Below are 14746 nucleotides of genomic sequence, written 5' to 3'. Positions count from 1 at the left end.
TACCCATCCAGAATTTGATAAGATATAGTACTGGTCTAGTACTAGGGTTGACTTAACCCTTTTGATGCCAACTCCCTTGAAACTGCCCCAGTTTCTACGATACAACGTTCCTGTTTTAAAGTGGTCTCAATTAAATCCTTTCACCAAAATTTTCATGTTAATTTATGTTCCAAGCACAAAGTTAATAATGACAGAGTTATTTTACGAAATTCTTAATCATTTTCAAAATGAATTGAAACAAAAGCAGTGTATTTCAAAAGAAATTCACCAAGTTACAGGGACATAAACACACCAACACTGGTTGCCAAGCAGTGGTAAGACACAGACACAGACACAAAGATGCACACAGATATATAAACACACAAGGGCTTTCTTTCAGTTTCCATCTACCAGATCCACTCACATGGCTTTGGTCAGCCTGAGGCTATAGTAGAAGACACCTGCTCAAAATACCATACAGTGGGACTGACCGCGGATCCATGTGGTTGGGAAGCAAGCTTCTTACCACAGAGTCATACTAGTGCCTATTATATATATATATATATATATATATATGGAGTGGCTGTGTGGTGAGTAGCTTGCTTCAGCTATGGAAGTAGTAAGAAATATTGTGTCTATAGAAATGAGGATTTAAGTGTCTGGACATGCCAGTGATAGTTTGGCCAGTTTTGCTCTCTGGATGACCAAGTGTGGTGAGTAGCTTGGTTCCAGATTCAGTCCACTGCATGGTACCTTGGGCAAGTGTCTTCTACTATAGCCTCAGGCCAACCAAAGCCTTGTGAGTAGATTTGGTAGACAGAAACTGAAAGAAGCCTGTCGTATATGTGTGTGTGTATATTTAATTTATATAAAATTTTTTATGTATTGGATTAAGTCTTTCTTTGTTTGATTTGCATAATAGTGGTTTTATCTCTAATTAATATTATATTATATTATATATATATAATATATATATATATTATATATATATATATATATATATATATATATATATATATATATATATATATATATATAATGTATGTGTTTGTGTGTCTGTGTTTGTCCCCCAACATTGCTTGACAACTGATGCTGGTGTGTTTATGTCCCTGTAACTTAGCAGTTCGGCAAAAGAGACCAATAGAATAAGTACTAGGCTTACAAAAAATAAATCCTGGGGTCAATTTACTCGACTAAAGGTTGTGCTCCAGCATGGCCACATTCAAATGACTGAAACAAGTAAAAGAGAGTAAAGAGTAATGTATACACTTGTGTGTATATATATATATATTGATGAAGATATATGTGTGTGTGTGTGTAAATGTATATTACATAAATATACTACATATGTTTAATGTTATTTTTCAGAAAGGTACAAAAAGCGAGTTTGAAATAGGAAGAACATTTGGCACATTATTTTCTTGTCCTGACCTTCGTCAAGAATTATCCCAATGTTCTAGTGCAGCACAGTTTAATAATGTACTTAGGAAATATGCTGAAATTTTAGCTGAACAGAATCGTAAGTCCCAAATGCACCAGGAGACTGAGCAGGTTAGTCTTACTCTCTTTCTTTCTATTTGTCTACTAATGTGTCTCACTGTCTACCTGTGCCTGCCTGCATGCATGCATGCATCCATCCATCCATCCATCCATCTATCTATCTGACCGAGGTTACCGTGGTCTTTTCTGTAGGCTTTTCTCTCCACGGGTAAACCTCACCTGTCCTCCCCTTTACACTTTATATTGACATTTCTGTGATAATGATCCCTATTGATAGATTTTTTTTCCTTTTCCTTTTATTTCTATTTTCCCTCTTTTTTTTCTTTTTGTTTTTTGCTTTCACCTTTCTTTCCATTTACGATCCCTTTTGATCGAAAACCAACCCACTTCTTTTTTTTTTTTAATCCCCAAACAGAAAAGCTCTACCTTGTAATTTGTCCTGTCTGTGTGCAGCCCTGTGTGGCTAATAAAGAAATCTATCTATCTATCTAGATTTGTCAGACAGATGAGATTATGCTCTCAATAATGAGTGGAAATATTCAGGTTAAATAAATCAAGACCAAAGAAGCATTTGTTTCTTTCTCTTCTTGAAATGCAACAAAAGTTTTTTTTTCCCCAATATTTGTTTATTTTTGTCTCTGTTATTTCTCTGTCTGTCTGTCTGTCTCTCTCTTTCTCTCTTCCACCTTTAACTCCCCTTTTATATTTTTAAAATTGTTTCTCACATTCTCTCTAATTTCTGTCTACTATCTCCCTGTTATTCTCTCTCCCCACCTCTCTCTCTGTTTCATCCTCTCTTTTCCTCTTGATTCAGTCTCTTCCATACACTTCCTCCACATTTTCTCTCTCTCTCCACATCTTGTTTTTTTTTCTTTCTTCCCATCTCTCTTTGTGTATTATTATTAATCTATTATAGTGAAGGCGCATGGCTCAGTGGTTAGAGCGTTGAGCTTACGATCGTGAGGTTGTGAGCTCGAATCCCAGACCGGGCTGCGTGTTGTGTTCTTGAGCAAGGCACTTTATTTCACGTTGCTCCAGTTCACTCAGCTGTAGAAATGAGTTGCGACGTCACTGGTGCCAAGCTGTATCGGCCCCTTTGCCTTTCCCTTGGATAACACTAGTGGCATGGAGAGGGGAGGCTGGTATGCATGGGCAACTGCTGGTCTTCCATAAACAACCTTGCCCGGACTTGTGTCTAGGAGGGTAACTTTCTAGTTGCAATCCCATGGTCATTCATGACCAAAGGGGGTCTTAACCCTTAATTAATCTATGTAATTATTCTTCTCTTTTGCCCCCATTGAATAACACAGTGACAACAAACTTATGGGTCCACACAGTTTACATTGAATCTCAAGTAAATAATAGCAATATAGGTACATCAATTTTCCAGGCACTGATGGTCCCCAAGCAGTGGTTCCCAAACTTTATCAGGCTGCCACCCCCTTGGTTCTAAGGCCACATTCCCAGTGCCCCACCCCCACACCCTGCCACCACCACCACTCACCATCACAGACATAGACCATTTTCTGCAGCAAATTTGCAACAACAATATTTCACAAATAAAACTGAGCGTAATTAACCCTTTATTTTGTTTTCCCTTTACATCCATTGCCCCATTTTGGTCACCCCATTATGACCCCATTTTTCTTCACTGCCTTCGTCCCAGATCTTTCCGCCTCCCTTGTGGTTCCCACTTTGGGAGCCACTGGTCTAGAGGACCTCTTATAATCTGTACTAATTTAAGTGCAAGAACTTGGTTGATACCAGTACCGCCTGACTGGCCCCTGTGCTGCTGGCACATAAAAAGCACCCACTACACTCTGAGTGGTTGGCATTCGGAAGGGCATCCAGCTGTAGAAATCTTGCCAGATCAGACTGGAGCCTGGTGCAACCTCCTGGCTTGCCAGTCTTCAGTCAAACCGTCCAACCCATGCCAGCATGGAAAGTTGACATTAAATGATGATGATAATGAACTTCAAATTCCCATGGTCTCTAGATTAGTTAACTGGTACCTTGCACAAACTGGTACCTTAACAGTAACCAATGACTTAGTAGGAGCTAATTAGTTAACAGAATCAGGTTACTCTTTACTCTTTACTCTTTTACTTGTTTCAGTCATTTGACTGCGGCCATGCTGGAGCACCGCCTTTAGTCAAGCAAATCGACCCCGGGACTTATTCTTTGTAAGCCCAGTACTTATTCTATCGGTCTCTTTTGCCGAACTGCTAAGTGACGGGGACGTAAACACACCAGCATCGGTTGTCAAGCAATGCTAGGGGGACAAACGCAGACACACAAACACACACACACACACATATATATATACATATATACGACAGGCTTCTTTCAGTTTCCGTCTACCAAATCTGCTCACAAGGCATTGGTCGGCCCGGGGCTATGGCAGAAGATACTTGCCCAAGATGCCACACAGTGGGACTGAACCCGGAACCATGTGGCTGGTTAGCAAGCTACTTACCACACAGCCACTCCTGCGCCTATATAGTTAACATTTACTAATTTGTAAAGACAATACCTTGTCTTTGAAATTGTATTTATTAAAATTAATCTGATAAATCTGTTGTCGTTGTTACAGAAAGAAGTGTGCAAATGTGGATTTATGCGAGGTTTACGTAAAGATTTGAAGCGAAGACTTCCTCATTACATTTCTGATTACAAAGATGGTGAATATTTCTCTTTCTTACTCAAAACTAAAACACTTAAAACCCACATCTCACCCATTAAATCTAATCTCTAACCCACAAATCTCCCACCTACTTATCCACAGCAAAATGTGTAGCTTGCTAAAACTAACGTATTTTTATATTTACACAAACATAGGCGCAGGAGTGGCTGTGTGGTAAGTAGCTTGTTTACCAACCACATGGTTCCGGGTTCAGTCCCACTGCGTGGCACATTGGCCAAGTGTCTTCTACTATAGCCTCGGGCCAACCAAAGCCTTGTGAGTGGATTTGGTAGACGGAAACTGAAAGAAGCCCGTCGTATATATGTATATATATATGTGTGCGTGTATGTTTGTGTGTCTGTGTTTGTCCCATCCAACATCGCTTGACAACTGATGCTGGTGTGTTTATATTCCCGTCACTTAGCGGTTCAGCAAAAGAGACCGATAGAATAAGTACTAGGCTTACAAAGGCGGTGCTCCAGCATGGCCGCAGTCAAATGACTGAAACAAGTAAAAGAGTAAAAGAGAAACACACACACACACACACACACGTGTATATACTCATATGGACCAACCAATTCCTTGTGGGTGAATTTGGTTGATGCAAACTGAACAAAGCTCGATATATATGTGGAATGTGTCTGTGTATACATGTGTGCATTTGTGTGTGTGCATACACATCTGCATGTATGAGTGTGTACATGTGTCTAATTGTGTGCGTGCATATGTGTATGATTGCGTGTGTGTGCATGTGTATACACATCTGTGTGTATGAGTGTGTGCATGTCTGTATATATACATCTGTATTTGTGTGCGTGTATGCCTCTGTGTGTGTGTGTGCATACACGTCTGTGTGTGTATGCATCTGTATTTGTGTGTATGAATGTGTGTGTGTGTGTGTGTGTGTGCGTGTGCATACACGTCTGTGTGTATGCATCTGTATTTGTGTGTATGAATGCATGCATGCATGTATGTGCACATCTATGTGTGCATGTCTATGCATGCATCTGTGTATATGTGTGTATGTGAATGTCTACATTCTGATCGGCTGTAAAACTGCTGAGCTATGGGCTCGTGGTTGTCTCTTATCATTTCCTTATACACAGATTGTTCTGCCTCGTGGCTTTGGTACTTTCAGGTTGGAAAGCAGAGCATTTTCCAATCGAAGTTGGATGTAGAGGATTTGTTAGACACAGTGTGGGGTGACTGTTGTTATCATTGGGCCTAACTCATTGTAAAGTAAATACCACCATGACCGATATCCAAACTACAGTGGAAAAGGCTAGCCCCTGGATTTGATTAAAAAGATATGATGAGCAACGGATTGAAGAATATTGAGCTTTATTTGATAAACAGTTGATCTAGCAAGCGGGGCCTCATATCAGTGAGGGGGTGGTTGGTGCGCAATGATGCTGTTGAGAGGTAGGTCCTGAAATGACGCGCATTCTCTCCTGATGACTCCATACACTTGCTGACTTCCGGTATGCAGAGCTTTCAACTGGTAGCACTTGCATGTGCAAGCTGTTTGCAAAACAAAATTCCGTGCTGCACGGATTTTGTCAGTGAACAGGTTACGGTCTCAAAGTGACGAAAATATTTTGATAATTTAAATTTAAATGTTGAAGTGAATTTAACAGTTTTTGTGTGTTTCTTAAATGGCTTATAAACACCTTCCACAGTTGTTGCAGAAACTGATCAGTCCGAGGTGTAAAGTTATCGGTAAACGTTTTTGATTTTCACTCTCGATAAATTCATCCCCTTTTTGTGTTCCCAGCACTCGGCATCCTAATTTAGGAGCCCTTAATTGTATTACTACATGAATAATATTTTTCTATATGAATGATATTTTGTCTTTTGACTAATTCGTCTTTTGTGCTGGGCACCTGGTAGTAACCAATATTACTACCCTTCTTGTTTATATTCGCATATATATATATACATACAGTGGGGGAAAATAAATATTTGTACATGTCAAATTTCTTTATTTATTCATTGCTAATGAACATAAATGGGATACATCAATACTGTATTTGCATAAACTAAGAATATGCAAAAGGAACTAATAAATTATAGTAACTAAGGAATTTATATACAATTATAAATATTTAAGGATGAAAAAAGTATTTGTACAGAATAAATTTATGATTTTCTATGCCAGTGCCGCCTGACTGGCTACCATGCTGGTGGCATTCAATAAGCACCATTCATGCTTGGGTCATTGCCAGTGTCGCCTGACTGTCTCCCTGTGCCAGTGGCATGTAAAAAGCACCATCCAAACGTGGTCAATACCAGCCCCCTTGCCCAGACTGCCTCCTGTGCCAGTGGCACGTAAAAAAAAACCATCCGAATGTGGCCAATGCCAGTGCTGCCTGACTGGCTCTCATGACTGGTGACATGTAAAAAGCACCCACTACACTCTCAGAGTGATTTGTATTAGGAAGGGCATCCAGCTGTGGAAACAGTGTCGGATTGGAGTCTGGTGTGGCCTCCTGGCTTGCCACTCCCCAGTCAAACTGTCCAACCCATGCCGGCATGGAAAACAGACATTAAATGATGATGATGAAATAGAAAGCCATATTTACAATAAACCAAATAGTTTTTGGTCTTACTGCCCATGCGAGTGAGTTATTATTTAAAACCTGGTTGTTGATATCTACATGTGAACAGACAATCCAGATGTTGGCTGTGACTTGGATCTATTGGTCTGGTTGACGAGCATTCAGTTAGTAAATTACTATTTTTAAATCTCACAACGTGAGATATTCAGCAACAGTACTTTGTAGTAAATATTGTTTGCCAACATAACATGGCAGTCCTGGTTTAGGACGAATGTTGTTGTAATTTTGGCCCCAAGAGACATCATCTCCAGCTGGCTGTGCATCCTAAACTACGACTGCCATGTTATGTTGGTAAACAATCTTTACTACAGAGCATTCAGTTGTTTAGTCAATTGTATTTCATGTTCATAGAATTTGTGTGGAATCGGCTTAGTGTTCTGTGGGTACATGTACTGTAAATGTAATCCTCAGGTAAAAATCAGAGTGACAAGGTGTGTGACAAGGGCTGGACATGTTGAAGTACAGGTATGGTTCGTTTGATGGGCTTCAAAGTAGTTTTGTGTCTTTGGTCCCTAATGAGCTCTAGGACACATGAGGATGGAGCTCAACCAGACTTCCATGCTGTGCAATTAGAGATTACAACACTCACCCCAGAATGGGTTGCCAGTCCATTTGCAGGGTTAGCTCTCCAGCTATTGCTGGAATTCATTTACAGCTGAGTGGACTGGGGCAACGTGTGTGTGTGTGTGTAGGTAGTTGTGTGTTCATATCTGGTATGTTTACCATCATCAATTCACTTTCTTTTTTTTTTCAATAAAATAGTATTTTATTATTAATGGTGAGCTACTATGGATAAATTTTCTTTGTAAACTTTCCTCATGGTGAATTGATGGCAGTGAACATACCTGTAATCATCTGTGTATTGTTGTTAATATCATAAGAATATATAAGCCTCAAAAGAATATGTGATAATACTTTTAGTAAATGGTGGATCTCGAAGCAGATAATGCTATAAATAATAGCATATAGCTGGCACTCTGTCAGTGGTTACAATGATGAATGTTCCAGCTAATTGGTAACCTGCAAGTGGCTAAGCGCTCCTCAGACACGCATACTCTTAACATAGTTCTTAGGGAGATTCAGCGTGGCACAGAATGTGACAGGGCTAGCCCTTTGAACAACAGGTACTACTCATCATTCCAGCTGAATGAATTGGTGCAATGTGAAATGAAGTGTCTTGCTCAAGGACACAATGTGCTGCCTGGAATTGAACTCACAACCATACTTCTGTTAGCCCTATACCATAACCACTCTGCCATGTGCCTCCACAATAACAAATAAATATTGGATTGAAAATCTCTTCAGATACTAAAAATTGAAGATTACCAAATATTTACATGTTATTATTTATAGCATTACCTGCTTCAAGCTCCACTGTTCCAAAAAGGCTAATATATATATATATGTATGTATGTATGTGTTAATATACAAAAAAAAAAAACTAATTTTTTTCATATACACACAGGTGTCGTTGGTCCCAGGTCAGTCCAGAAGACTCTGTCCACAACATTATTTCTTTACTTTGCCATACTTCTACCATCGATGGCATTTGGTGTTTTGAATAATGTCAATACCGGAGGAAAACTAAGTAAGTACTCCTTCTACTGCTCAGAGTAACTCCTTACAGTTTTTTTCTGGGATATTAATTTCTCTTTGCAAGTAGTTGCTTCTTAGCTTTATTCTTCCTTTGGGTTTCTGCTTCCTAGTTTGTTTTTCTTTCTTTCTTTCTTTCTTATAGTTGGGGGTTCTTCATAAATGTTCCCATAGGTATATGTAACTTTACATGTGATAACTATTTCTTTCTCATTCTGTTGGTGTTAGGAAGGGCATCCAGCTGTAAAAACCCAGCCAAAACAGACACAGTAGCCTGGGGTAGTCTTCTACCTGGCTGGCTCCTGTCAACCATCCTACCCATGCATGCATGGAAGATGGATGTTAAACAATGATGATATATATATATATATATATATATATATATATATATAAAATATTGGAAAAAAAACACCTTTTATCAATTCAAAATGAATAATTAAATTACACCATCTAGAAAATTACATATAATAGGTATTATATTATTTGATATTTAGTCTATTTTGTTATAGTTTGCTATATTAAATCTATAGATACTACACATGTATATTTATTATATGGTTAGCTTATGTAAGGAGTTTGTCTATATTTGAAACATTTCTTATTTTGATTACAATTTAGTGACTTGTAATAGCTTTGTGTATTTTATTTAATTTTAAAGTATTTAATTATTGAAGTATTATTTTATTTTTCAATTATGTATATTTAAAATTTTCATATATATGTTCAGCAGCACTGAATCCGGGACCATGTAGTTGGGAAGCAATCTTCTTGCCACACAGGCACTCCTGCACCTACATAGATATCATCATCATTTGATGTCCATTGTTGATATTTTAATTTATAATGAACTTAAGGGCTAAGCTCACTAGACAGATTTTTTTCCCCCCTTTACTGTTGAAAATCTTAAGAAAGCCAATGCATTCCTTCATGATCATATTGTGGACTTTGACCCATTCAGTAATTATTTTTCTTTTCAAGTTCTGTCAGATCATTTGCCCTGATATTATCGTTATTTCATTGATATCTTCCTATTCAATGGTTTGATCTCCAAGTTGTTTCTTATTGTCTGTGTGTCATGCTATTTATTCCTTCTTGTGAAGATTGATAATTTTTCTGCTTTGACTCTGACATAGTTTTTTGTCTGATTTGTGGGTTGTATGCATTGGACTGTTTTTCAAATCTGATTCTATAATTCCTTTCATCTGATTAATTTCAATGTCAGTCAACAGTTTCTGCTTTACAAGCTGGCAGAGTTTCTGTCAGTCAACAGTTTCTGCTTTACAAGCTGGCAGAGTTGTTAGAGCAGTGGACAAAATGCTTAGTGGCATTTCTTCTGACTTTACATTCTGAGTTCAAATGCCGCTGGGGTCAACTTTGCTTTTCATCCTTTCAGGGTTGATAAAATAAGTACCAGTTGATGTAATTGACTTATGCCCTCTTCCAAAATTGCTGGCCTCATGCCAAAATTTGGAACCAGTTTTTCAGTATATGAAGGCAGTGAGCTGGCAGAGCCATTGCTGTGCCAGGCTAAATGCTAAGCAACTATAATTGAGAACATCACCTTCCTCCATTATCTCTTTTTGTTCTTCGTGTAGTTCAGGCTTTTGGCAAGCGAAGAGAGAAGACTTCAAGTACAAATGCTATTTACAACTGGTTTATTTACAGGTTTCACAGGATAGGTGAAGTGTGCTGCTCTCAGCAACCAACTTTAGCTGTGTGCATTGTGTAGTAGCTCCGTTAGTGCGGGCACATTGCCTCTGGAGGTACAACATACAGACAGAGCAAGCCAATGGAGTGCGATCAGCAAGCGCTGCTGCTAAGAGGTGGAAAGGAAAAGACTGAATCTGTTTCTGCTTTTTCCTTATATACAGTTTGCCATCACGAGCTTCCTTGTGATCTCACGCATGGCAAATGGATGCCGGTGAGGTCTCGCTCCAGTCTCGGAGATGGCAATGGCTGCTGCAAGATCTCATCCAATATGGTGCTGACTGCTTGTGCCACTACACAACATTTCATCCGTCTTTACATTCTGAGTTCAAATTCTTCTGAGGTTGACTTTGCCTTTTATCCTTTCGGGGTTGATAAAAAAAAAGTACCAGCTGAATACTGAGGTCAATGTAATTGACTTGTCCCCTCCCCCAAAATTGCTGGCCTTGTACCAGAATTTGAAACCAATATTCCAGTGTACATTCACAAATTTATAACTGTTTATGTTTAGTCTAATGTTGGATATTTTTCTCTCTTAGTTTCGTATGTTTAATGTTTTAAAATTCTGACAGATTATTCATGTGTCATGACAAGGTTTGTGTTTCACAATGTGGTTGTGTTGGTTTACTGGCTGCATGTAGATGCTGAACAACACGTCGTGAACAATCAACACAAGTGTTATTCACTGCACAGAGTAGTTTTCATGTTGGTCTATGAATGATGAATACAAACAATAATTTATTCACATGGGAATAGATAAACTCTGCAGTTATGACAAAGTAGCTGATTAGTACAGCTCCATGACTGTATTGCTACAACTGGAGAAATATGTTAAATTCAAGACAGCAAATCAAATTATTATTATTATTATTAAGGTGGCAAACTGGCAGTCGTTAGCACACGGGGCAAAATGCTTAGTGGTATTTCGCCTGTCTTTATGTTCGAGGTTCAAATTCTGCTGGGGGTCAATTAAATAAATACCAGTTACGCACTGGGGTTGATGTAATTGACTTAATCACTTCTCCCAAGTTTGAGGCCTTGTGCTTCCAGTAGAAAGAATTATTATTATTATTATTGAGTGAGAGAGCAGTGCATGCCATCAAAGTGACACTGGGGTAAAATATATGAAGCCCAGTATACCCATCATGACTACCCGTCTGATAAGGGTACACTAGGCACATGCATCACAACCATATGTGCGCGACATGGTGATCTCATATCAAGATAAACAGCACATGACCTTGCAGGTGGGGCCCAGTTAGAATTTTCTTCAGGTCGAGTAGCCCATCCTGCTCAAAAGGTCCCTGAATAAGGGTTGCTTTAGGATGTTGAATGAAACACCCATGTTTCCAGAGGTGAATTATTCAAACCCCAAAGAATCCCTCTCAATACATAGCTATGATGCTCCCCCACTACTTCTGCTCATGATCAGAGATGCACATATCGTCAGCCACTAAGGGACATGCTCAACTGGTTATGGTCAAACAACTGACAAGTAAATCTGTAGTATTGAGCAGAATATTTGCTGTAGCCCATCTATTATTATTATTAAGGCGGTGAGCTGGTAGAATCATTAGCATGCCAGGCAAAATGCTTAGCAGTGTTCCATCTGCCACTATGTTCTGAGTTCAAATTCTTCCATGGTCAACATTGCTTTGCATCCTTTCGGGATCAATAAATTAAGTACCAGTGAAATACTGGGGTCAATGTAATCGATTAGTTCCCTCCCCACAAATTTCAAGTCCTTGTGCTTTCAGTAGAAAGGATTATTATTATTATTATTATCATTATCATTATGATGTCAACAAGTCGGCAGAATCATTAGTTTAGCAGCATTTTGCCCATCTTCACATTCTGAGTTCAAATTCCACCAAAGTTGACTCTGCTTCTCTTCCTTTCAGGGTCGATAAAATAAAGTATCAGTTGAGCGCTGGGGTCAATGTAATCGACTCCCCCCCTCCCCCAAAATTGCCAGCCTTGTGCCAAAATTTGAAACCATTATTATTACTATTACTATTATTATTTGTTTCTCCTCTTTCCAAGGTAGATAAAATATAAATATGTACCAGTGCTGCGCTGGGTTTGATTAAGCTGATTATAGTGTGCTTTGTTCCTTTATGTTAAACCCTTATTATTGTTGTTGTTGTTGTTGTTAACCAATATATTTATGTTCTCCAGATGTCGAGACGGTGATCTACTCCCAAATATTTGGAGGGTTAGTGTTTGCGTTGTTTGGTGGAACACCGCAGATTGTTCTGCTCACCACTGCCCCATTGGCTCTTTACACCAAAAGTAAGGCTTTGCCATTATCTCTTATTCTTGTTGTTGTTGTTGTTGTTGTTTTGGTGCCATGCAATTTATAGAATCACCAGACAAACCAAGTGTGCTTAGTTTCCATGTAATCAATCGTTATTTGCCAGAAGTTGAAGCTGAATTCATCTTAAAATCACACCTGACTGTCTTTGCTCAACGTTGGTCAATGAAGTCCTAAATGTGATGGTCAAAGTTGGAATGCCTTTGATCAGAGCTATATGTGAAAGGAAACTTTAGCATTGCCCTTACATCCTAATGTAGTTGTGGGCCTGACTGAGTCACCTGGAAATAAAGATGTGGCTTGGTGGTTAGCATTTGTGGTTCACAATTGTAAAGTCAGGAGTTCAATTCCTGGTGGTGCATTTTCTCCGTCAACAAGATATTTTAAAATCATATTGTTACAGTTCATTCAGCTGGCAAAAATGAGGAGTACCTGTAATTCACAAGGGCCAGCGTTGTTGCAACCTGTGTTACACTGAGTCTGCCTATGAACTACGTTTAAGGGTACACATATCTGTGGAGTACTCAGCCACTTGATATTTACTTGCTATTATTTATTGTTTTATGCAATTCTCAATATGTATGTGTGTGTGTGTGTGTGTGTGTGTGTGTGTGTGTGTGTTTGTACATTATGCAAGAGGTTGCACAACCATGTAGAGGCTCATTCATTGGCTACTTTTGTATTTTGTAATGGTGGTGTTGTTTAGTTAGTTAGTTAGTTAGTTAGTTAATTTTTTGGCTCAAAAAGCAAAAAGCAAGGCCATGTAGGGGGACATGGAGTTATGTACAGGGTGGTGTTCATGTAAAGAGTTCAGGCCACTTGTGGTCAAGGGAAACTTTGAACCGAGCGGTCATTGGTATCTTCACCATCTCATCCGGCAGCTTATTCCACGGATCCGCAACCCGGACGGAGAAAGCCCCCTCTCCTTCGATTGAGATGAAATCGTCGCAGATAGAGCTTCTCGGAATGACCCCGCAGCTGACGCTCTGGAGCAGGAGTGAAAAACAGCTCTTTCGAGAGGTTACACTTACCGCTTATGATGTTGTGAGCAAGAATGAGATCACCACGGCGTATAGTATTGTAGTGTGCAGGTGTTGCTGATGGTGTGTGCTTTCAAAGGTGGCGAGCTGGCAGAAACGTTAGCACGCTGGGCGAAGTGCTTCACGGTATTTTGCCCGATGCTACGTTCTGAGTTCAAATTCCACCAAGGTCGACTTTGCCTTTCATCCTTTCGGAGTCGATAAATTAAGTACCGGCTCCCACACTGGGCTCGATGTAATAGACTTAATCCGTTTGTCTGTCCTTGTTTGTCCTCTCTGTGTTTAGCCCCGTGTGGGTAATAAAGAAACAGATGGTGTGTGCTTTTGTTTTGTGGTGATGGTGGTGTAGCAGTCTTGTAATGATATAGTGTTTGGTGCCATGTATGATGTGTTATATTACATAGCATTTAACCTTATAGATTGTTCATGTCTATTAACATGATACGTATTATCTTATCTCCCATTCTAGTTATCTACAGTATTTGTAAGGATTTTGATATTGATTTCGCGGCCATGTTTGGTTGTGTGGGGCTCTGGAATACATTCTTCCTCTTCATCTATTCATTCTTTGATCTGAGTATCCTGATGCAATGGTCTACTAGGTGAGTATATCAATTATTTAAGTATCCTGATAATTGTGGTCAGCAGAATATCTACTGATCATTCATCATCTTGATACAATGTCCAGCCCAGTTTGCTATTGTATGAGGGGACTGTAATGTGAGGAACAAAATACGGTTCAACTACCTCTCAGTGTCGACTGTCCAGCTGCAGTAAATCCAAGACACACCCTACTTGTCTCACCTACCGCTAGACCTACTGCTAAGGTCCTGTCTCATGCACATGTCCACATGCGTCCATCCACGATAACTGCCCAAGGCCAAAAAGAGGACCACGCTGGTGTGACATTCCTCACTTCATTAATCCCTCTTCCTCTTCTGGTGGGGCCCCTCAGCTGTTGATGCTTCTCCCTTTTCGTTCCAGTTTACCTCATCCCCACAGCTATATAGTTAGTATTCTTTAGTTTCCCTAATTTAGTTGCACTGATTCAGTTTTGTCTATTGACCACTGGCTTTCAAGTTGGTCATCTTGACACAGTGGTCAACTATATACAGGGTTGAGCATAAGTAGGTACTTAGCTTAGTGGTTAGAGTTGTGAGCTTACAATTGTGAGGTTGTGAGTTTGATTCCTGGACTGAGCTGTGTGTTGCGTTCTTGAGCAAGACACTTTATTTCACATTGGTCCAGTTCACTCAGCTGTAGAAATGAGTTGCAACATCGCTGGTGCCAAGCTGTATCGGCCCCTTTGCCT

General features: G+C 39.5%; 1 protein-coding gene across 3 annotated transcripts in view; it reads left to right on the top strand.

Annotated features, from left to right (window-relative positions):
- LOC115218652 (sodium bicarbonate transporter-like protein 11) overlaps positions 1–14746 on the top strand; it is a 112421-nt gene that overhangs the window by 77850 nt on the left and 19825 nt on the right. For all 3 annotated transcript variants that reach the window (XM_036508404.1, XM_029788573.2, XM_036508405.1), the window contains 5 exons: positions 1348–1530; positions 4073–4160; positions 8246–8368; positions 12259–12372; positions 13904–14036. In XM_036508404.1, coding sequence (XP_036364297.1) covers positions 1348–1530; positions 4073–4160; positions 8246–8368; positions 12259–12372; positions 13904–14036 — 641 coding nt within the window. The remainder of the gene's footprint in view (positions 1–1347; positions 1531–4072; positions 4161–8245; positions 8369–12258; positions 12373–13903; positions 14037–14746) is intronic.

This window comes from Octopus sinensis, linkage group LG13 (genome assembly GCF_006345805.1).
Source record: "Octopus sinensis linkage group LG13, ASM634580v1, whole genome shotgun sequence".
Lineage (NCBI taxonomy): Eukaryota > Metazoa > Mollusca > Cephalopoda > Octopoda > Octopodidae > Octopus > Octopus sinensis.
The sequence above is the reverse complement of the archived record's forward strand: the minus strand, read 5'-3'. Positions and strand labels throughout refer to the sequence as shown.